General features: G+C 41.9%; 1 protein-coding gene and 1 pseudogene across 4 annotated transcripts in view; both read left to right on the top strand.

Moving 5' to 3' along the window:
* Hibch (3-hydroxyisobutyryl-CoA hydrolase) overlaps nucleotides 1–21,459 on the top strand; it is a 61,975-nt gene that overhangs the window by 38,644 nt on the left and 1,872 nt on the right. For 2 of the 4 annotated variants that reach the window (XM_036172939.1, XM_036172935.1), the window contains 7 exons: nucleotides 2,117–2,195; nucleotides 11,125–11,270; nucleotides 11,621–11,707; nucleotides 13,912–13,970; nucleotides 14,633–14,714; nucleotides 16,931–17,050; nucleotides 19,944–19,977. In XM_036172939.1, coding sequence (XP_036028832.1) covers nucleotides 2,117–2,195; nucleotides 11,125–11,270; nucleotides 11,621–11,707; nucleotides 13,912–13,970; nucleotides 14,633–14,714; nucleotides 16,931–17,050; nucleotides 19,944–19,977 — 607 coding nt within the window. The remainder of the gene's footprint in view (nucleotides 1–2,116; nucleotides 2,196–11,124; nucleotides 11,271–11,620; nucleotides 11,708–13,911; nucleotides 13,971–14,632; nucleotides 14,715–16,930; nucleotides 17,051–19,943; nucleotides 19,978–21,459) is intronic. The other 2 variants (XM_036172936.1, XM_036172938.1) reach the window with 2 other exon arrangements.
* Nucleotides 17,660–18,766, top strand: LOC118572991 (annotated as a pseudogene).

Genomic DNA, 21,459 nt, shown 5'->3' with positions numbered 1-21,459 from the left:
TGCTTTCTTACAGAACCCAGGACCACCAGCCCAGGGATGCCCCCACCCACCATGGGCTGGACCCTCCTCATCAATCCCTAGTTAAGAAAATACCTTACAGCGGGATCTCATGGAGGCATTTTCTCAACTGAGGTTCCCTCCTTTCAGACAACTCTCATTCGTGTGTCAAGTTATAAGACTAGCCAGCAGGGCTGGAGAGATGGCTCAGTGGTTAAGAGCACCGACTGCTCGTCCAGAGGTCCTGAGTTCGATTCCCAGCAACCACGTGGGGCTCACAACCACGTGCAATTAGATCTGGTGCCCTCTTCTGGCCTGCATGGACACATGCAGGCAGAACACTGTATACATAATAAATAAATAAAACCTTAAAAAAAAAAAAAGACTAGCCAGCACAGAGGTATAATGAAGTAAATATCATTGAGATAATCTTTATATGAAATGCCATAATGAAACCCATTATTTAGTAATGCAAGCTAATTTTTAAAAATTACATCATCATTTGGAGGCATAGAAGGTTAAACTCTTAGAGGAATGGTCTGAAGCTGCAGCTGATGGATGAGGACAGGAAGAAGAGTAAGGGAGCGCACACTGGGTAGCTCGGCTGGAGTGCCTATCTCCTTGCAGGCCATGGGATGGGGTTTTAAAAATAGATACTGCTGTGTGTCATATATGTGTTTATATCACATGTGTGATACATGGGGAAACTTGAAGGTTTTGACAATCACTGTGTCTTTTGGAAGAGAATGATAGGACTTAGGTTGAAAATTGTGCTCAGAATTTAGCTTGATATGTAAATAATATGTGCTGTTTGTGGAATTTTGATAGGTAAAAGAGGAGGTCAATAATTAAATTGAGGTGAGGAAGGGTCTGTGAGTTGAGAACTGGAGACATCTGTGCCCTGGGCTCACGAACTCTGTGTTAATTAGCTACTAATTGCCTGACATTCATAGTAGCACATTCTTGAACAGTTCTCAGTTACAATATGACAGCTAGAAGTAGACAATCAAATAGAAGTGAAAATTATCAATATAGCATGTTTTATTTTTATCAGAATCCTAAGATTTTATCGTAGTCTTGAAGTATATAGATGTGCTGACTTGGGCAATGTCAGTTGACCGTATCCTAGCATGGTGTCCAGAACAAACACATTTGCCTACACAGAGCAAACATAATATAACTTAGGTGTTGACCACAAAGTACTGACTCAAGGATGTCATTGATTGACTTGTTTATGGCCATGATTTTTAAGCTTAATGTACAGTATAAGAAAATACTTGTATGTTCAAGTGTTTTCTTAGTGAGATCCTTAAAGGGTTAATGATTTACAAATGACTGAACTAAGAGGTAAAACATATGAAGAAACTTAGAAAATAGTAATGAAAATTAAGAGCATCAGATAGGGAATCCTGTTTAGCTAACACACAAAGAGCCTGCCATTGTTAAATTACATATTTCACTGGTTAAAATGAAAAATGGGAACAATGTGAAATTGTGAATAGCATGGTCGGAGCGGAGCACCCAGAGTGGAGGTCCAGTGATAGCAGTCAGCACACACAGTGATGGTGGGTCTTCACATATGCTTCTGTCCCTGGCGTTTGCTGGACTTAGTGCCATTCTCCAAATGAGACGAACCTTCAACCAAACCTTTTCATAGCCGATCTGGACACATTTTATGGGTCCCATTAGATGCTGCATGGGAAGATAATGATGTGACTAATATTATTCGATGAAATAGGTTAAGTAAAGAAATGTGTTAAATATTCTTTTCAAAATTATTGAAACTTTCTATAATAACTTGATTGCGCTTTTAGGGTTATTAGTGCCAGTAATAAATAGTACTCAGCTTCTGTGGAGAATAAGTGTCCTGTAATGACGGGAAAGCCGAGAACACATACAGGTTGCTGAGGGAAACTGCCCACGTAGAGCAGGCCAGCCTCGCCTGTCAGAGATGCCTGTGCATTTGTGTCTAGCAAATTCACCTGGACTTGTGAGGTTTGGGGCTGAGGCAAACTGCTGTGGAATATAAAAACAATGCACACTTACTTGTTTTGTGATATTTGTGTGTTAATCTTTCAGTTTTCACCACATATTAAGGCATTTCCCCTTATTTCCCTAGGGAGTTGGTCTCTCAGTTCATGGGCGATTCCGAGTGGCTACTGAAAGGTCCCTTTTTGCAATGCCAGAAACGGGAATAGGTAAGAACACCAAGAGGTTTTTGTAATTACTTTTTGTTGTTGTTGTTGTTTTTTCGAGACAGGGTTTCTTTGTAGCTTTGGAGGCTGTCCTGGAATTCACTTTATAGACCAGGTTGGCCTCGAACTCACAGAGATCCACCTGCCTCTGCCTCCCGAGTGCTGGGATTACAGGCGCGCGCCACCACTGCCCAGCTGCAATTACTTTTGAATCACATTCCTTTACTACATTTCAGATGTTTTATACCTGTACATATGGAGCCAAAAGACTCCATGTGGATACAGCAATGAAAGAACTTAAAATGACCAGGGACTGACTCTCTGTGGAAAGGGCTGATGTGTCTTCGCCATTGTGTCTGGTAGATGTCTGTGCTGCCAGTTGGTACATCACCATCTTGATTGCTTTTGCCTTACAGTGCTCTGGAAATCAGGTAGCAGTAACCACCCTCAGCTTTACCCCACCCCCAGTGGTGTTGGTTATAAAAGCCATTTGCATTTCTGTATAAAATTTAGTTTGTGAAGTGCAACAAAAAATGCCTTCTGTTGTGTTTGGGAAGGTTACAATCTTCTCAATTTAGGCAAAATTGACTTCTTTCATGGTTGTGCTGTATGTGTTTGTGTGTGTGACGGTGTGCGTCTGGCTTGTGCATGTGGAGGACAGAGGTGTCTTTCTCTGTTGCTCTCCACCTTATTTTTTGAGACAGGGTCACTGATTGAATCTGAAGCTGGCCCATGTAACTAGACTGTTTGGCAACAAGCCTTGCGGACCCTCATGTGCACCTTCTCAGCACTGGGATTGCAGGCATGTGCCACCACACCCAACTCTTTCCAGGGTATCTAAACTGGTCCTCATGCTGACATGGCACATTCTTCACTAAGTCATCTCCTCGGCCCAAGAATTTGCATCTTAGTAAGATGGTGTCTTTAGAACAAGTCAGTTTTTCAGTTTTAATTTTCCAAAATTTTATAGTTCTCAGTGTGTAGGTCTTAGACATATTTTACCAGAATTGTGTCCATTTCCTACTACTTGATATTGTAGATAATGTTTTTCATTTTGGTTGAAAACATTTTCAGACAATATATTTTGATCATGTTTTTTCCCTACCCAGCTCCTCCCAGCATCCTTACCACCTAATTTTATGTTCTTTCTTCCCTTTAGAAGAGAGAAAAAAAATGAAAACAAAACAAAACAAACAAACAAAAAACAAGCAGCAATCCATCCACACAAAAACCCAAAACCCCAAATCAAAACAAACAGGTAAAAGGCCAATAAGAAAATAATGCTAAAACAGAGGAAAATACAACACAAAAATGCCACTGAATTCATTCTGTGATGGCCAGCCACTCCAGACATGGGCCTGTCCTGGAGTGTGGTTGACGTTCCTAGTGACACTCATTTGGAGAAAGCTGATGTTCCCTGTCCTAGCAGGTCTCAGCTGCAGATGGCTATTGGTTAGGGTTGTGTTCACATGCCTCTCTCACAGCTGAGACCCCATATAGCTTGATCCTATGCTAGTCTTGTGCATGTTGCTATAGTCTCTGAGTTCATATGTGCATCTGTCCTGTTGTGTCTGCAAGACAGTCTTTCCTTGGAATCACCCACCACCTCTGGCCCTTGCCTATCTTTCTGCCCCCTCTTCCTTACAGATAGATCCCTGAGCCTTGAGGGAGAGGGTGTGATGAAGACATCCCATTCAGGACTAAATGCTCCACAGTCTCTCTCACACTGCACACTGTCTTGTTCCTTGGGAGGTCCTCTCCTCCTCTCTACTTCTTTATTAGGTACCTAACCTCTGTGGCCATTCAGATTGTAGTCCAGATGTAGAAAGCTTAAAAGCTAACATCTACATATAAAAGAAAATATAGTGTTTGTCTTTTTGGCTCTGGGTTACCTTACACAGAATGATTTTTTTTCTAGCTCCATTGTGTAAATGTACCAGTTTCATGATCTGTTCATCAGCTGATGGACATTTAGGTATGTACAGGTCCTGGCTATTATGAGGAGAGCAGTAATGACCATGGCTAAGCAAGTGTCCTTGTGGTATGACGGTGAGTCCTTTGGGCTTACTGTACAACTGGATCTTGAGGTAGATCGACTCCCCTCTTCCTAAGGAACCCACACTGATGTTCATAGTGATTGTACAAGGTTGCACTCCCACCAGCAGTGAGTAAGTGCTCCCCTTACTCCATGTCCTTGCCAGCGTAAACTGTCATTTGTTTTATTGATTTGGCCATTCTGACTGGTGTAAGATGCAATCTCAAAGTAGTATTAATTTGCATTTTACTAATGGCTAAGGTTGTTGAACATTGGAACAGTTCTCTAAGTGTTTCTCAGCCATTTGTGTTCCACCTTTCAAGAACTCTATGCTTAGTTTAGCAACTTATTATTTTAATTGACTTATGTGTTTTATTGATGTTCAGATTTTTTGCTTTTTTTTTAGTTCTTTATATATTCTAGATACTAACCCTCTATCAGATATATAATAGATAAAGTTTTTTCCCCATTCTGTAGGCTGATACTTTGCCTAAATGATGGCGTCCTTTGCCATACAGAAGCTTTTGGATTTCATGAAGTCCTATTTATTAATTGTTGATATTAGTGCCTCTGCTATCCGTGTCCTGTTCAGAAAATCATTTCTGGTGCCAATGAGTTCAAAGCTATTCTCCACTTTCTCTTGTATCAGATTCAGAGTATCTGGTCTTATGTTGAGGTCCAGGATCTGTTTGGATTTTAGTTTTGTGCAGAGTGATAGTGATCAATTTTCATTTTTTTACATGCAGCCATCCAGTTTGACCAGCATCATTTGCTGAAGATGCTGCCTTTTCTCAGATGTGCATTTTTTTTTTACTTTTTTGTTAAAAATCAGGTGTCTATAGTTATGTGGACTTATGTCTTCAATTCTGTTCCATTGATCAACATGTCTGTTTTTAAGCCAATACTGTGCTGTTTTTATTACTATAGTTGTGTGAAACAACTTGAAATCTGGGGTAGTGATACCTCCAGAAGTTCTTTTATTATTCAGGATTAGCTAATCCTGGTTTTTTGTGTTTCCATATGACGTTAAGATTTTTTAAAATTTTTTATAAAGAATTGGTGGTATTTTGATGGGGCTCACATTAAATTTGTAGATTGTTTTTGGTAGGATGGCCATATTTACTATGTTAATCCTACTGATCCATGAGCATTAGGAGCTCTTTCTATCTTCTGATATCCTCTTCAGTGTTAAAGTTGTTATTGTACAAGTCTTTCATTTGCTTGGTTAGAGTTATTCCAAGATATTTTTTTGTTTTTTGTTTTGAGGCTATTGTGAAAGGTACTCTTTCCTTTATTTCTTCTTTCTCAGTGTGTTTGTTGTTTGTATATGGGAAGTCTACTCATTTGTGTGTGTTAATTTTGTATCCTGCTATTTTGCTAAAAGTGCTTAATGAGCTATAGAAGTTTTCCTGATGGGGTTTTTAGCATCATATATGCAGTCTCACCACCTGCAAATAGAGATACCTTGACGTCTTCTTTTCCACATTGTATCCCCTTGATCTGCGTTGTTTTGTTGCTGTAGCCAAGACTTGCAGTTGCATACTGAGAGAGAGTGGACAGCCTTGTCTCATTCCTCACTTTAATGTAAGTTGATGTTAGCTGTGGGCTTGCTGTAAGTGACCTTTATTAGCAGGTATGGCCCATGTATTCTAGTCTCTCAATCCTGCATCTCTGGGATAAAGACAAGTTGATCATGATAGATGTCTGTTTGGATTTGGTTTGGGAGTATTTTACTAAGAAATTTTGCATTTATATTCATAAGGGATATTGGTCTATATACTTTTTTTTAGGTCTTTGTGTCATTTAGGTATTAGGATATTAGTGGCTTCGTGAAAAGAACTAGAAAGTGAACCTTTGGTTTCTGTTTTGTGGAATAATTTGAATAATATTGGTGCTAATTATTCTTCGAGGGACTAGCATAATTCTGTGCTGAATCCATCTGGCACTCAGTTTTGTTGTTGTAGGGAGATTTAATTATAGCTTTTATTTCACTAGGGGTTATGGGTCATTACAAATTGTTTATTTTATCTTGACTTAGTTTTGGTAGGTCATTTATATCAAGAAATTAATGTATTTCCTTTAGATTCTCCAGTTGGGTGGAATGCAGATTTTTCAATTGTCCTGACGATTCTCAGAATTCCTTGGTGTCTGTTGTTAACTCTTCCTTTTCACCTCTAATTTTATTTAGTTGGATCTTCTTTTAGTTGATTTGGGTGAGTTTGTCAGTCTTGTTGATTATTCTCAAAGAACCAGCTCTGTTTCATTGATTCTTTGTACTGATTTTGTTATTGTTCTTTGTTTGTTTTTGTTTTTTAGAGACAGGGTTTCTCTTTGTAGTCCTGGCTGTCCTGGAACTCACTCTGTAGACCAGACTGGCCTCAAACTCAGAGATCCACTTGCCTCTGCCTCCCAAGTGCTGGGATTAAATAGAAGTACAGCACCACCATTTTGTCTGTTAATGTTTTTATTTCATTGATTTCAGCCCTGAGTTTATTTCTTCCCATCTACTTGTGGGTTATTATTTCTTCTTGTTGCTTTAGATTTTTTAGGTGTATTGTTAAGTTACTAATATGAGATTTTTTTTCCTGCATCTATTGAGATGATCATTGGCTTTTTCTTTTTTCTTTAGTTTGTTAATAGTAATTTATTACCATTTCTTTTCTTTTTTTTTTTGGAGCTGAGGATCGAACCCAGGGCTCTACCGCTGAGCTAAATCCTCAACCCTTAGTAATTTATTTTGAATGGTTTTTATGTACAAATTTCCCTGTGATACATCTTCCCCTGATATGTTTAATATGTTATTTGGTTTGATTTGCTGAAACTTTATTTGTAATTGTTGTGGTTCTGATTGTGGGAGTTTGCAGTGTGATTTGTAATGACTTTTCTTTGTCTGAGTGTTGCTTATGCTGCTTGTTTGTTTTTCTTTTTTCCTTTCTGGAAGACCTTGTATAGAATACATCAGTAAAGCCATCTAGGCTGGTAGTTTTCTTTTTGAGAAAGTTTGTAACCGTCGATTCAAAACCTCTGGTACATACTTGGCCAGTCAAGCTATCTTCTTGCACAAGCATTGGAGGAATTTTTACAATCTATTAGTGTAATGCAGCCCATGGTATTCTAATACGTGTAGACTCTATAGTGTTCTCTGATCCTCTCAGTCTTGATTAATGTTATGTCTACTCCTTTTTTCTTCAGGTCATTCTAATTTGAAGTTTATCAATTATATTGATCTTAAATCAGAATTTGGTTTTCACATAACTGTTTTTTGCTGGGATATTTATTACTTATTTTCAACTACTTTGGTTTTCATTTACTGCTCTTATTTCTCTAGCCTTGTCAGATAAAAGCAGGTTAATTGGCTTTTTTAGAAATCACTTTTATGTACACATTTAGTAGAAGCTGTACTCCAGATTTTGAATTCTGATCCCTTCCTGGGATAGTACTGTGTAGTGAGACACTCTCCTGTGTTCCTGGGCTGCAGCTCCTGGTCAGCCACGTGATCATAAGAATGCACAGTTGATGCATTGGGGTAGTGTGCTGTGTGGCTAAGTGATGACGCTCAGTGGGGTGTGTTAAGTGCATGTCACCTTAGAGTGTTTTTTTATTTAGTTTCTATTTCTATATTTTATACTTCTGCCTCTGCAAAGTCTTATCTGCCCTTAGCATTTGTAAATAGCTTTTAGTCTGTGCTTTCATTTCCCCTTTCATCTATGGAAATAGGATTTGACTTGCTAAATATATGACTTCTCTGTCTAAATATTTTGAACATATGAGCGAATTCTTACAATGATGTCAGTTTCAATTAATTCAGTCTCATTATATTTATCATGCCATATTAGATGTCTAATTTTTTTTCTTTGAGATAGGGTCTGTGTAGGCTAGACTGGCCTTTAATTCTGAGATCCACCTAGCTCTGCCTCCCAAGTTCTGGGACTAAAAGTTTGCACCACTAGATGGCTGGTGTGTTGGCTAGTTTTATGTCAGCATGATACAAGCTAAAGTCATCTGAGAGGAGGGACCTCAGTTAGTAAATTCTCCCATAAGATGGGACTACAGGCAAGCCTGTAAAGTATTTTCCTAATTAGTGATTGATGGGGGGGGGGGGGCAGCCCATGGTGGGTGGAGCCATCCCTGGGCTGGTGGTCCTGGGTTCTGTAAGAAAGCAGGCTGAGCAAGCCATGATGAGCAAGCCAGTAAGCAGCAACTTCCGTGGCCTCTGCCTCCAGGATCCTGCCCTGTTTTGAGTTCTTGTCCTAACTTTCTTCAGTGGTGGGAGATTGATGTGAAAGTGTAAGCTAAATAAACCCTTTCCTCCCCAACTTGTGTTTGATCATGTATTTCATTGCAGTAATAATAACCCTGACTAAGACAGATAGTAATTTTTTATTAGATTCTAAGTGCAAGTTTTCTTTTGTTGGGTGTTGAATATGTTTGAAGGTTCTTTATTTTGTTTGGTTTTTCTCCCTTCTCCCATCTCTCCTCTCCCTACTCCCTGCCCACCTCTCTGTGACAATATGTAGTCATCCTGACTGATCCTAACTGGCCTTGAATTTACATAGATCTGCCAGCCTGTACTTCTTTTGACATTTTGAGTTCTTACAAATGTTCTGGCACTTTCTTCTATGATGAACGAAAGTTGCTTGGAAACACTTTGATCTTGTTAGACATTTAGGGTTTGGTGTTTTGTTTTTGCATAAGATGGAAATGATGCTTTAAGCTATCGATGATTATTTTCCACTCCAGAGGCAAGATCTGCCTTTGTCATCAGCTCATCTTGTTGGTGGATCTGGGATTCAGGCCTCTGGCTTTCCACTTAGTTCTTGTATCCCTTCCTGAGGTTCAGATCCTTTATTCACACACTGTAGTGATGAGTGCTAGGAGAGCCCAGGATGGGGAGACCTGAGGTGTCGGCAGGGACAGCACCAGACTGTTCAGGGACAGTTCAGTTTGTGCTTCTGGCTGGAGGAGGCAGGTCAGAAAAAAAACACTGTAGTTGAAGGGATGCGAGTCCAGAGCTGTGGTTTTGCCGTGTGGAGATGCTTCCACACCATGTGACTGCAGAGAAGACAGCTCTCGAGTTTGGTATTGGAGGGGACAGGCACAACTAGGTTTGAGACTGTTCATCAACTTCAGTCTATTCAATAAAACCATAGACTGATTGGCTTAAACAACATATTGGTTCTCACATCTCTGAGGGCTGAGAGCCAAGGTCAGGCTCCTGAACTACCTCCTTCGGCTCTCAGATGGCCACCTCTTTGCCATGTCTTCATGTGGCCTTTCCTCTGTGTGTGTGTCTCTTTCATAAGGATAGTTCTGATGGATTATGGTATCCCCCTTGCCACCTGACATACCAGAATGTAGTTGGACCTTTTCTTCAGTACTTCAGGCTCCCCAGTAATAACATGGAGACTTATTATTAATTACAAAAGCTCAGCCATAGCTTAGGCTTGTTACTAACTAGCTCTTACAACTTAAATTAGCCCATTTCTATTAATTTATGTATTGCCATGTGGCTTGTGGCTTTACCTGTCCTCCAGCATGTTTTGCTTCCTCTGTATCTCCTGGTGACCCCACCTTTCTTCTTCCCAGAGTCCTTTGTGTCTGGCTGTCCCTCCTATACCTCCTGCCTAGCTAATGGCCCTTTAGCTTTTTATTAAAGCAGTAAGAAGGTGCCTTGGCAAAGATACATCTTTACAGTGTACAAAAGGATTAATCCACAACACCCGAAGTTCTGTCTATAAATAATAGTTACATTGTGGTCTGAGGCTTCAACATACAGATTTTGGGACACAGTTCTGTTACTAACCGAGAATAATCAGCATATGGATGTTACTAAAAGCCACAGGAGTCAAGGGAACTAACCACAGGTGGGCATCCCAATAGCAAATGTAGCCTCTGCAGCACTCAGAGATTAAGGTGTAGAGACAGTGAGATGAAAAGACACACTCATGTGTCGGAGGCCCAGCCACACCTTGCGGGACAAGGGCATGTTTCAGGACAGGAGAGTCTCCTGTGTTCAGAAGGCTGCTGAGGCTCTTGTCAGGAGGTGGGTGCAGGGCAAATGAGAAGACGCAGGAGTGGCTGGGTCCGAGCATGATGATAAGAGATGCAACTGAACACACAGCAGGGGTGGGGGGACATTTATGACTGGGTTGGCAGGTGTTCCGGTCTAAGAGAAAACACAGCCACTGAAAAATTTTAAGAAATATGAAGTAAGACTCTGATCAGAATTTATGTTTAAAATATCACACTTTCTGGGCATGGTAACCCATACCAGTAATCCCAGTGCTGGGGAGGCTGCAGGCTGAGGAAAGATCACAAGTTCAAGGCCACTCTGGGCTACTCCTCGAGGCTGTCTCTCAAGTTAACAGGAAAAGAAGTTCTGTACTTTCTGTTTGGGAAGCCGGTAGTTTGCTAGTTGCCCTGGCTGTCATTCTTTAGGTACCGTCCACCTTTTGTCTTTGAGACAAGGCCTCCTCACTGTCCTGGAGCTTGCTTAAGCTAGTCATGTGACCCTACTACTTCTCTGGCTTTTACTTGTCCAGCTCTGGGATTGCAGTCAGATGCTGACACCCTTGGACTTTTGAACCTGAGTTCTAGGGGTCAAACTCAAGTCCTCACTGACCATCTATCCCCCAGTACTGCATATTCCTAATATACAAAATATCGTACAGTCATATACTTTACTTACTGCTATAACAATGGGATACAAAGAATTTGGAAAATGTTCAAAACAAGTTAACAATTTATAACTTTTTGTGTGTGTGTGTGTGTGATTTGAGTTTGTTGTATAGCACTTATTTATAGTGCAGATTCACAGTCTGTATAGAAGTTACTGCGAGACATAAGAGACTAACTTCATCTTCTGTTTGTTATTCTTTTTGCTGTACTTAATTTCAGGGCTATTTCCTGATGTGGGTGGAGGTTATTTCTTGCCAAGACTTCAAGGAAAGCTGGGTTACTTCCTTGCACTGACAGGGTTCAGACTAAAAGGAAGAGATGTGCATAGAGCAGGAATCGCCACACACTTTGTCGATTCTGAGAAGGTAATTGTTTGGGTGTTGGCTAGAGTGGCTGAGGTCCCACATCTTTGGTAAGTATGAGTATGAAATTGATTGCTTATGGCTGTGTGACCTTGGAGAAAGTACCTCAGCCCACCCCATCCTTTGTTTTGCCTTCCCTTTCTTCCTCCATGCTGTCCCATATCACAAGGGCGCCTTCTTTCCTATCTTGTCCATCCTTCAGAGGTAGCATTTGCTGTGTGTGTGCACGTAGCTGTAGCCTAGGTTTCTTTCAGGGTTGATGTGAAGGGAGCATAGATTTTAAGATAAGACTCCTAAGGGGTTGAAAGCTTTGTGCCTCTGTAAAGTCTCATGTCTTACTCCCTTTCCTTTAGTTGCAGAAGTTAGAGGAAGAACTATTGGCCTTGAAGTCGCCTTCAGCAGAAGACGTTGCAGGTGTCATAGAAAGCTACCAGGCTGAGGTAAGTCAGCCTCCAGCCACAGGAAAGGACAGTGCTCACACAGTGAGCAGATGGTAAGCTTTGGCTTGTGGCTGTAGAAAGCGCACTGAGGATCATTTACTTTAAGGCTTGGTGGGAGGGCCAGAGCTTCAGTGTTGGGCCAGCCATCTGATGCCTACCCTCCTCCTGTGCAACTGCACAGCTTCTCTTTTGAACTTAAGTGCCTGGCCTTGGAAGGAGCTCTTTGCAAAAGCTTTTGCAATTCTCTGTGGCATTTCTGTGACAGAGGTTCAATGTTCAGACTATTTGCGGAGCTGCTAAAGTGAAATGCTAATAATAAAATATGCTGCAATGTTTAATTTCTTTCTTATGTTACCTAAGTTTTCTTATAAAGGCCCAAAATAGAAGCTGGGGAGGTAGTAACCAGTCAGTGAAGTACTTGCTGCACAAGTATATCAGGACTTGAACCTGATCCCCAGCACCCACCTATGGAAGCTTTTCATAAAGCTAGCTGTGGTGCATTTGTAACCCCAGCTCTGGAAAGGTGGAGACAAGCAGAGCCCCCAAGGCTTGCCAGCCAGCCAGCCTAGGTTAAGTGGTGAGCTCAGGGGCTAATAAGATAGCACTTAAAGAGGAGTGACATCTAAGGTTGAGGCCTTGTAGCAGGAATCTTAAAAGTCCTTTGTTGGTAACTGACACTAAGGTCTTACCCTCAAATTCCTTCAGCTGTTGCACACAATACTCATCAATGGGCTCAATCATGTAGATTACTTACAAGCCATGCTTTCGGAGATGTTCCACAAAGGCCGAGTTAGCAATTTGCTAGCTCAGTCGGTAGAGCATGAGACTCTTAATCTCAGGGTCATGGGTTTGAGCCCCACATTGGGCGCCAGATGTAGCAGAATTGCCTGGTCTCCACAAATACCTATCCATACCATGCATTTGCATATGCATACACACACACACACACACACACACACACACACACACACACACACACAATACACACAGTCGAGAATCCTTAAAATCACAGTTGAATACATGAATCTTCTAAAATTTCACTGAAATTGATGAAGTCAAATAAAGTGGAAGGAACCAAGGTAGAAATGAGATCACTATAAAGAAGAAGGCTCTAACTCAGAAGTGAGACTGTGACATCATCCTCAGTGTAGGAAGCCGCTGGAGCAAGCTGAACCCTGTGGAGTGCCCTTTAAGGAACCGTGAACCTCTGAAGACCTGCGCAGTGGGCAGGGGCATAGCACAGTGGTGGAGTGTTTGCTCAGCATGTGCAAGGCTGTTTTTTCAGCACTGCAAAAAAGAAGGAAAAGAATAGGAGAGAGGAAGAACTGAGAAAAGGAAGGGGGGATAGTCAGGTAGAGAGACCTAGAGACAGGGCAGAGGCCAGACAGGACACTGATGTGGAGTAGGGAAACAATCAAAAGTGGCTTTCAAGTTTTAGTAAGTGCAGTTACACCTCCAAAGGTCTAGAAAGTCTAGCCAAGGGCCGGGGATAGGTGGGGTGCTGTACAGAAAAGAGGGAGCGTGCTAAGTGGATGACATGCGGCCCCTTTGAGCTGCAAGCTTGCAGAACCAGTGTCTGCTGTTCTCCCCTGTGCACCAGCACTCAGGGAGCTCCTCCTGGTACATGTAGGTACTTGCCTGATCCTTAGAATGCACCATTCAATTGACAGCTATGCTGGACATGTCATAATTTACTAAAGATAAACAGGACCATCCAGAGTGTTGGATTCTTAAGTATTGGAATGGAGAAACACATGACATACAGGCTGAGAGGTAGGACAGTGGTAAAGGCTGAATACTGAATTCAGTAGTTGGCTAGCACGTGGGGTTGACTTCCTGAGGTAGTTCCCCTCCTCCCCCAAGGTAGAGATGCAGGGATGCCACCCATGCAGTGGGAATTTCTAGCCCTGATGGAGATTTGACACTTGTGTTCTCAGGTCTGAGGTCCTAGACTCTTATCCTTAGATTCATAGAAACATTTAGATGATAAAAATATAAATAAAAGATTTTTTTGCCTTTGACACTTTCAGGAGCTTATCTGGAGTTCTGCAGATTGTCTGAATTTTGAACATATGGTGGCAGTTATTTATGAGACTGTTAAATGTAATTTGAATGAAAGTGATAATCTGTCACAAAGTGTATCATTAAACATGATGAACTTTTAAAAAGATTTGAGTCACTTCAAATTGCTTCTTTTTGAACAGTCCAAGATGGATCAAGACAAATCTGTCATATTTGAGGAACACATGGACAAAATAAACAGGTATTTAGCACAAGATACTGATCATGCTGTCCTTTGGAAGGCTATTTAAGTCAGGTCTGCTCCCATTGTCATTATATTGTTTGATAATGCTCCATAGTTTGAGATGGGTAGTATCCCACTTTCATTTTCATTTACTTTGAAAGGAACATCTCACCTACTTCCAAGAGGAAATAGCCATTGCCATCCTCTTCCCTGCTTACTCATTTTAATTTAAAATACCTCTTTTTACAGTTGGGAAGAAAAGCTAGAGTATAATCGAATTACCTTACCTTTTATACTCACAATGTCATCTTCCCAGAAGGTGTTAAGCCAGAGGCCTTGTGCTGTGATCTGAGAACCTAGCCGACTGGCCCAAGAAAAGAACAGGAGGAAGACAGGTGCTACCGCCTCTGTTTTTGTAGTTTAGACGTGTATTTAAATACAAGTACCAGCCAATCAGGAAGGCAAACGAGAAGCCAAGAGTAGGCTTGTTTCCCACTGGCAGCGGCAGATGACAAGTGCTCTTACCCGGGTAGTACTGTGCATATCCTCCCTTGAAAAAGCACATTGAAAAGTCTTTGTATTGAAATGGGACTTGGGGAAAGCCAGTGCTCAGGCTCACTGGTGTCTTGGAAATAGGGAATTACTTGTGCATTGGTGAAATTGTGTTTCTTTTTTTATAGTTGTTTTTCAGCTAATACTGTGGAACAGATTATTGAAAACTTACGGCAGGATGGTTCACCTTTTGCCATAGAACAATTGAAGGTAATGCATGAATCCTTTGTGTCCCAACTGAGTATGGACATCTTGGGACAGGGAAGCCTGTCTGAGGGATATCAGTATTCCATGATAGTGTCCTCCTAAGCCTCTGAAAACATTTCTTTTAAACTTGACTATACCCAACATGTCATGCCTACCTGCTAGCTTTTGAGGACCAAGGGAAGCTGGTTTTATGTCCTTTGAATGTAACAGAGAAGGACTTTAGTACCAGTATTGCATTTCCAAATATCCCTGGAGCAGAATTGCTGTTAGGACCAGAACATGGGATGGCATCCTGAAGGCACTAGCTCAGAAGACTGAGCCCCCTCAAGGGTGCAGCTTATAAAGGCCTTTTATCATTGTCCTCTCTTCACTAGCAGTTGGTTTGTGGGTAGGCTGCTGCCTCTCCTGAACTTCTCCTGTGCATTGGTAAAGCTCTAATCTTCAGCAAGTGCTAAGTGAGATTCTGTCCTCTGTCACTCTGTTTCTTGAGTGTGTGTGGAAAGACTTGAGGATGTTAAAAAGAACACTGAACAAAGTACCAGACTGGGCCCATCGCCATTCTGTCATGGGTTGGGGAGGAGCTCGGGAGGCCTCACCACTCCCTGAAGAGCTATTGGTAGTCGATAGTTGCTGGGGAAGGGGAGTTGCATTCCTCAGTGCTGTATCCACTGGTAAATTACCTTGTTCAAGTACGCCCCACCCCTTGCCATGCTCTGCATGCAGGCAGCCCTAAATAAATGCAGTGGACCACACACATAGAAAAGACAGGAATGTAGCAAGGGGACTTGTTGCTTGTTGGAAAAAAGAGTGTTCAGTGGGGGAGGGGGATAAGATACCCAGTAAATTATAATCAAGTAATACACACATGCAAAACAAAAATGAAAATTTAAAAATAAAAAATACAGAGTTTGAAATGAGAATTCTTTGAACCCAGTTTAAACCTTTGAGCCATTCAATCAACAATCAGGCTGAGAACTGTGTGTGCAGTCATAAAGGAGATTGCATATATGTGATGGCCTCTTGTATCAGCCAGGTGGCCACAGTCATATGTGGACTTGGAACACTAGTAATAGTATCTTAAATGTAGAACCAGGCGCATGGCATTGTAGCTGAAGGATCAGGTATGGCATTCTTATTTTTTAACTAATATTAAAGAAGACATAGTCATGAGCTGTTTTCTGTATCTAAGTTAAGTAGAGGTTGTAGTTGGAAGTTTCCCTGTGTCCTACCCGGTCCCATGGCCACTCAGACCCAAATAAACACACAGAGGCTTATATTATTTTTTAACTATGGCCATGGTAGGCTTCTTGCTAGCTAGCTCTTTTTTTTTTTTTTTTTTTAAAGATTTATTTTTTATTATGTGTGTTCAGCCTGCAGACCAGAAGAGAGCACCAGATCTCATTGTAGGTGGTTGTGAGCCACCATGTGGTTGCTGGGAATTGAACTCAGGACCTCTGGAAGAACAGCCAGTGCTCTTAACCTCTGAGCCATCTCTCTAGCCAGCTAGCTCTTATATCTTAAATTAACCCATAACTATTAATCTATGTATCACCACATGTTCCATGGCTTTACCTGTGTGCCATTACATGCTGCCCCCTGGACGGTGGGATGGCATCTCCTGACTCAGCTTTCCTCTTCCCAAACTTCTCCTCATCTGCTTACCCTGCCTATACTTCCTGCCTGGCTACTGGCCAATCAGTGTTTTATTAAACCAGTATACCAAAGCATTATCTCACAGCACAAGATTTTCTTCAGTGGTGAAGAGCCCACTTCAGTTAAGATGTGACCAGACCACAGCTGCTACCTCTCTACCTTTTCTTTTCTTATTGTCTTTAAGCATTTTCCTGAGAGCTGGGGACAAAGCAGTCAGTAGCTCCTTCCTTCCCTTCTTGGTTGCTCAGCTCTCCTTTCCTGCCTTGATATTTCGAGGGATGTTCCTGAGATGATGTGTGTTCTGCTTCTGTGTACTTAAATCTACTTAGCTTAAGCCAGGCAAACTCAAATAAGGTTCATTTGATTAGGCTTTAAGTTACTCCATTTGTGGAGTGATCTGTTACTGTTGTGGTGGGCTAGAATGTTTCTATTTCATGCTTTGGCAGAGCTCAGCTAAGGCATAAGAAGTTCTAAAGCACAGGTGCTAATCTGGCTTACATAGAAATTTAGCTAGCTTATTACATACAGCAAAGGTGCAGTAACAAGGAATATTTTTTCCCCCAAAGGTAATTAATAAAATGTCTCCAACATCCCTTAAGATCACACTGAGGCAGCTCATGGAGGGCTCTTCAAAGACCTTGCAAGAGGTACTGACCATGGAATATCGGCTAGCCCAAGCATGTATGGTAAGAATTTTATACTGAGTATTATTAGTTCCTGATTTGGAAATTATAGAACATGTGAAATTCAGAACAGAATAAGCAAGTGGCAGACAGATTATCAAGGCTTGAAGGAAAGGTAGAGAAATTGGGTCATAGTCCAAGAAAATGATCAGTCTTTTACAAAAATCATGGAGAGTATGTGGGATCTGTGGGCCAAATTTATGAATTATAGGCATCGAAGAAGAAAGCAGGTCAAAGGCATAGAAAATATTTTCAATAAAATCATGGGAGAAAATTTTCCAAATATAGAGAGATGCCGTCTAGGTGAATGAGGCATACAGAGCACAAATATGGTCAAAACAGATCCCCACATCATATGCCATCAAAACACTAAAGGCCAAGTCCTCACACAGAAAGGAGGGTTATCTGAAGAACAGCTGACTCTGCAGTGTAGACCTTAAGATTTTGTCAGACAGGCTCGGACAGTGAGAGACCACCGATGCCAACCCAGACTGTCTGACCCAGCAAATCTGCCTTTCCTAACTGAAGACAAAAGAAAAAGCTGTGCAGTAAAAGCAGAAGGAAGTAGTCTGCGACCACCGAGCCACTGGTGGAGAGTGGAAGAGAGAGATGAACTTAGCAAGAGGGGACAGGGAGAAAAACCACGTAGGGTCAGTGGTTACAAGGGAACGAAGAAGACAGACACCACAGAGGCAACGGTCTGACACATCTGACAGTCAGAATACACCGGTCGTAGTATCAGTGATTTCAGCTCCCAAGTCAAAGACAGGTTAACAGGTTGGACTTAAAACAGGACTCAGCACTTTGTTTCTTCCAGGAAACACGTCATCACTGAAGAGAGAGACAAGGTCAGGGTGAGAGAATGGCCACAGGTGCCCATTCCAAGGAGAGGGTGAGGAGACAGGGATTGCTGTCCTGATACTGACAAAAGAGACTTCAAATTAAAACTAATAAGAAGCGGCCCTGGTTGCCTCCAAGACCAAGATGGCCGGGCGAATCTCCGCCTTCCTCAAGAATGCCTGGGCGAACGAGCCAGTACTGGTGGTGTCTTTCTCTGTCTGGGGTCTCGCTATAATTATGCCCATAATCAGCCCCTATACCAAGTATTCTGGCATGATCAACAAGGCCACACCCTACGTCTACCCAGTGCCTGTTTGAGATAATGGGAACATGCCAGATGTGCCCAGCCACCCCCAGGACCCTCAGGGCCCAAGTCTGCAATGGCTGAAGAACCTGTGAATACTGCTGATGGAAGAGGCCTCCTTCCACTGTTGCCCCCCAATAATAATGTGGAAAAAACAAACTAATAAGCTACAAAGACAGTCACATCACACTGATCCAAGGACAATCCTTTGAGAGGACATTATAGCCTAAACATATACAGCAAACTGGGTACATCTCACTTCATAAAGCAAATGCTACTACACATAAAGCCAGTGGTTACCCCAGGACATTAATAGTAACTTCAGTACCCCCACTTTTACCAAAGGACACATCATCTAAAAATAAACTGGAAAATAGTGGGACTCAACATGAAATGGGGCTGTTACCTGCAGAATATTGAACCACACACTAGAGAGTACACTGTCTTCTCCATAGCCTATGGAATTTTCTCAAAAAATAGGCCACATATTATGATACAAAGCAAGTCTCAACATATAAAAGAAAATGGGAATAACTCTTTGCATTTTTTCTGACTACAATGGAATAAAGCTAAATATCAACAGTGATAGAAAATACACAAGGTCTTAAGGGTTAAACTGCACACCATTGAATAAAGAATGGATCACCAAGGAAATAAATTACTGAAATTGAATCAGAATGAAGACACAACACACCCAAATCTATGAGGAATAAGGCAATAGTAAGAGGAAAGTTTATAATCAAAGAGTGAGTTTTAGCAAGCCATTTCAGAGTGGCAGTGGCAGAGGTTAGGGGTGCCATAAACTGGAGGTGAAATGCAAGAGATGGGCTGTGAAGAATTGAAGATAATATAGCTATGCAGCCTTTTCTTCTTATGAGGTTTATTTGTAAGGTGGAAGGACTGGGAATTATCTAAAGAGAAACAAGATTGCAGGGCATTTAATGTACTGAACCCTTAGTGTGCCCTGTGCTAGGACACAGGTTAAAACAGTCCATGATGAACTGATATAGCCACGTCATGAAGGAAGCTACATTCCAAGGCAACCCCCGGTCACTGTGGTAGTGATAGGCATTTGAGCTGCATGTGCTCAGCCACTTGGTCCTGTGGCCTGCAGCAGTGATGCCAGGAGAGAGCTGTGGAACCCCTTCTCAAGAAAACCCCTGGGAGGGCAGAGGAGATGTGACCTGGAGTGTATGCATGACTGGCCCTTGACACGGAAACCCTGCTCCCTCCCTTTAGTCTTGAAAAAGAGACAAAAGGCTTTAAAACATTACCTTGAGAATGAGGAGACGTCATAGTTCATGGGCAGTTTTCTGTGACTGTTTGAGACTTATAAATCATGAATTTTAAATGAAATTACTCACATTCCTATGATTTTTTTCAGTGGGGATGCAGCTAGTGTAGGGAATTTGTTGGAATAGTATAAAGGCTTGAGGGCTGAGGTCATTTTCTAGAGCAAGTGGCCGTATCAGTGGCTTCAAGAGCCTGGTCTGGAGAAAGAACACTGTGAAGGCACCACAGGAAGAGTTGTAGGCTACACTGCCTGAGGAGCAGCAAAGATGCGCCTCAGTGGGCTTGCCTGAGCCAGTGAAGTTGGGAGGTGGTCCGTAGGGAGCTATCTGGAGGGGCCCAGGCTCTGGGCGCCATGGTCAAGGTTGTAGTCACAGGAGTGAAGGGCTGAGGTGGGAGGAGGAGAGAGAGCATAGGAAGAGGGTGCTAGAGTTCCTCCACTCACTCTTGACTTTCTTTCAGGAAGGCCATGACTTTCATGAAGGCGTTAGAGCCGGTAAGTGACAGATATCTGTACTTCGTTCTTGAGTGTTGGGAAGAGGATTTGTGAGCATTCTCAGTTAACTTCAGTGGCTGTTTTAGTGAAAATTAAACTTTTAGGATGGTTGCAGAGTGTGTGTGTGTGTGTGTGTGTGTGTGTAAGTGTAACATATGGAAAGGTGTCTCCTAAACTATTATGTTTCACATTCCCATCTTGGCACTGTTCTCTGATGAGTGTGTCAGACCCTATCCCCTCTGATGAGTGTGTCAGACCTGCCCCCCCCCCCTCCGTTCACAGGACCTGCCGTGTGAACTTGTAAACATGCCATGCTGCTTTTGCAAGTTGCATCAGCTCTTGACTAGAAGCCCTCAGCTGCTCCTCTCCCCTTCCCTTAGTACTGTCCTCTCATGATGGGGCAGTGTCTGCACCACCACCCGCTTCCTGAGGTTTAGGCAGTTAGCATCACTGGGAGAACGCAGAGGCATTGTAGTTTACGTTTTTGCTCATCGCAGGGCAGTGCATTTAGAAAAAGCTTATGTAGTTTTTCTTTAGCAAACTTGTAACCATTCCTTTTATGTATAGTTCTTATGTTTATAAAGAGCTGTTATTCCATATATAAAATGAGTTGTCTTCTGCATAAATTTTGTATGTCTCTTCCTGCCTCTGCCTCCCAAACATACCAAACCTGTGTGTGTAGAATTCTCCTAATTTGTAGTATGATGTATCATAAATAAGCAGAGGGTGCAGGTCATTTTGAGAGACACATGAGGTTGAGTCTGCACAGGTGGCTGAATGGTTAAAACAAAGTATGCATCTTTCCTATTAATTCCCTGTGGGTTATTGCCATAAGCAGATCAGAATCATGGTCTCTGCTCTTGGAAGACCTATACTGCTTAAGAGTTATCACTAAACTATTTGTTAAATATTATAATGGTCCTTTTGCAAATCCGAGATAGTTTTAGATATTTTAGGTAAATAGTTTCAGTTACTTTATGAAAAAGGAGTTGAAGTTTGTCAACATCAGAGTGTTGAATCACAAAGCAAGTGCTTGGCAGATGTGGTGTGCACATGTTTAATCCCAGCACAGAGGCAGAGGCAGGCGGATCTCTGTGAGTTTCAGGCCAGCCTGGTCTACAGAGCAGGTTCCAGGCCAGCCAGAGCCACATAATAGAGAGACCCTGTCTCTAATACAAAAACAAAAACCACCAACAATAATAACCAAAATACCCAAAGCAATTGCTTATCAAGCTACTTTTGTTTCTAAAATTGAAAAAAGGCCTTTTATTAGGAGACAAGGTTTTACTGTGTAGGCCAGGCTGGTCTGAAACCTGTCCTCTTGCTGCCTCAGCTTCCTGAGTGCTGAGGTGACTGAGGTGCACCACCAGGGTTAGCTCACAGTGAGATAACCTTGCTGCCTCCTATTTCAGCATAGACTTACTCAGAAAGTAACATTGGCTGGGGTAAAATTGTTTAGGATTCTTGCTGCAATTTACAACT

The sequence above is a fragment of the Onychomys torridus genome, chromosome 23 (genome assembly GCF_903995425.1).
Source record: "Onychomys torridus chromosome 23, mOncTor1.1, whole genome shotgun sequence".
In the NCBI taxonomy this organism is placed as follows: Eukaryota; Metazoa; Chordata; class Mammalia; order Rodentia; family Cricetidae; genus Onychomys; species Onychomys torridus.
The sequence above is the reverse complement of the archived record's forward strand: the minus strand, read 5'-3'. Positions and strand labels throughout refer to the sequence as shown.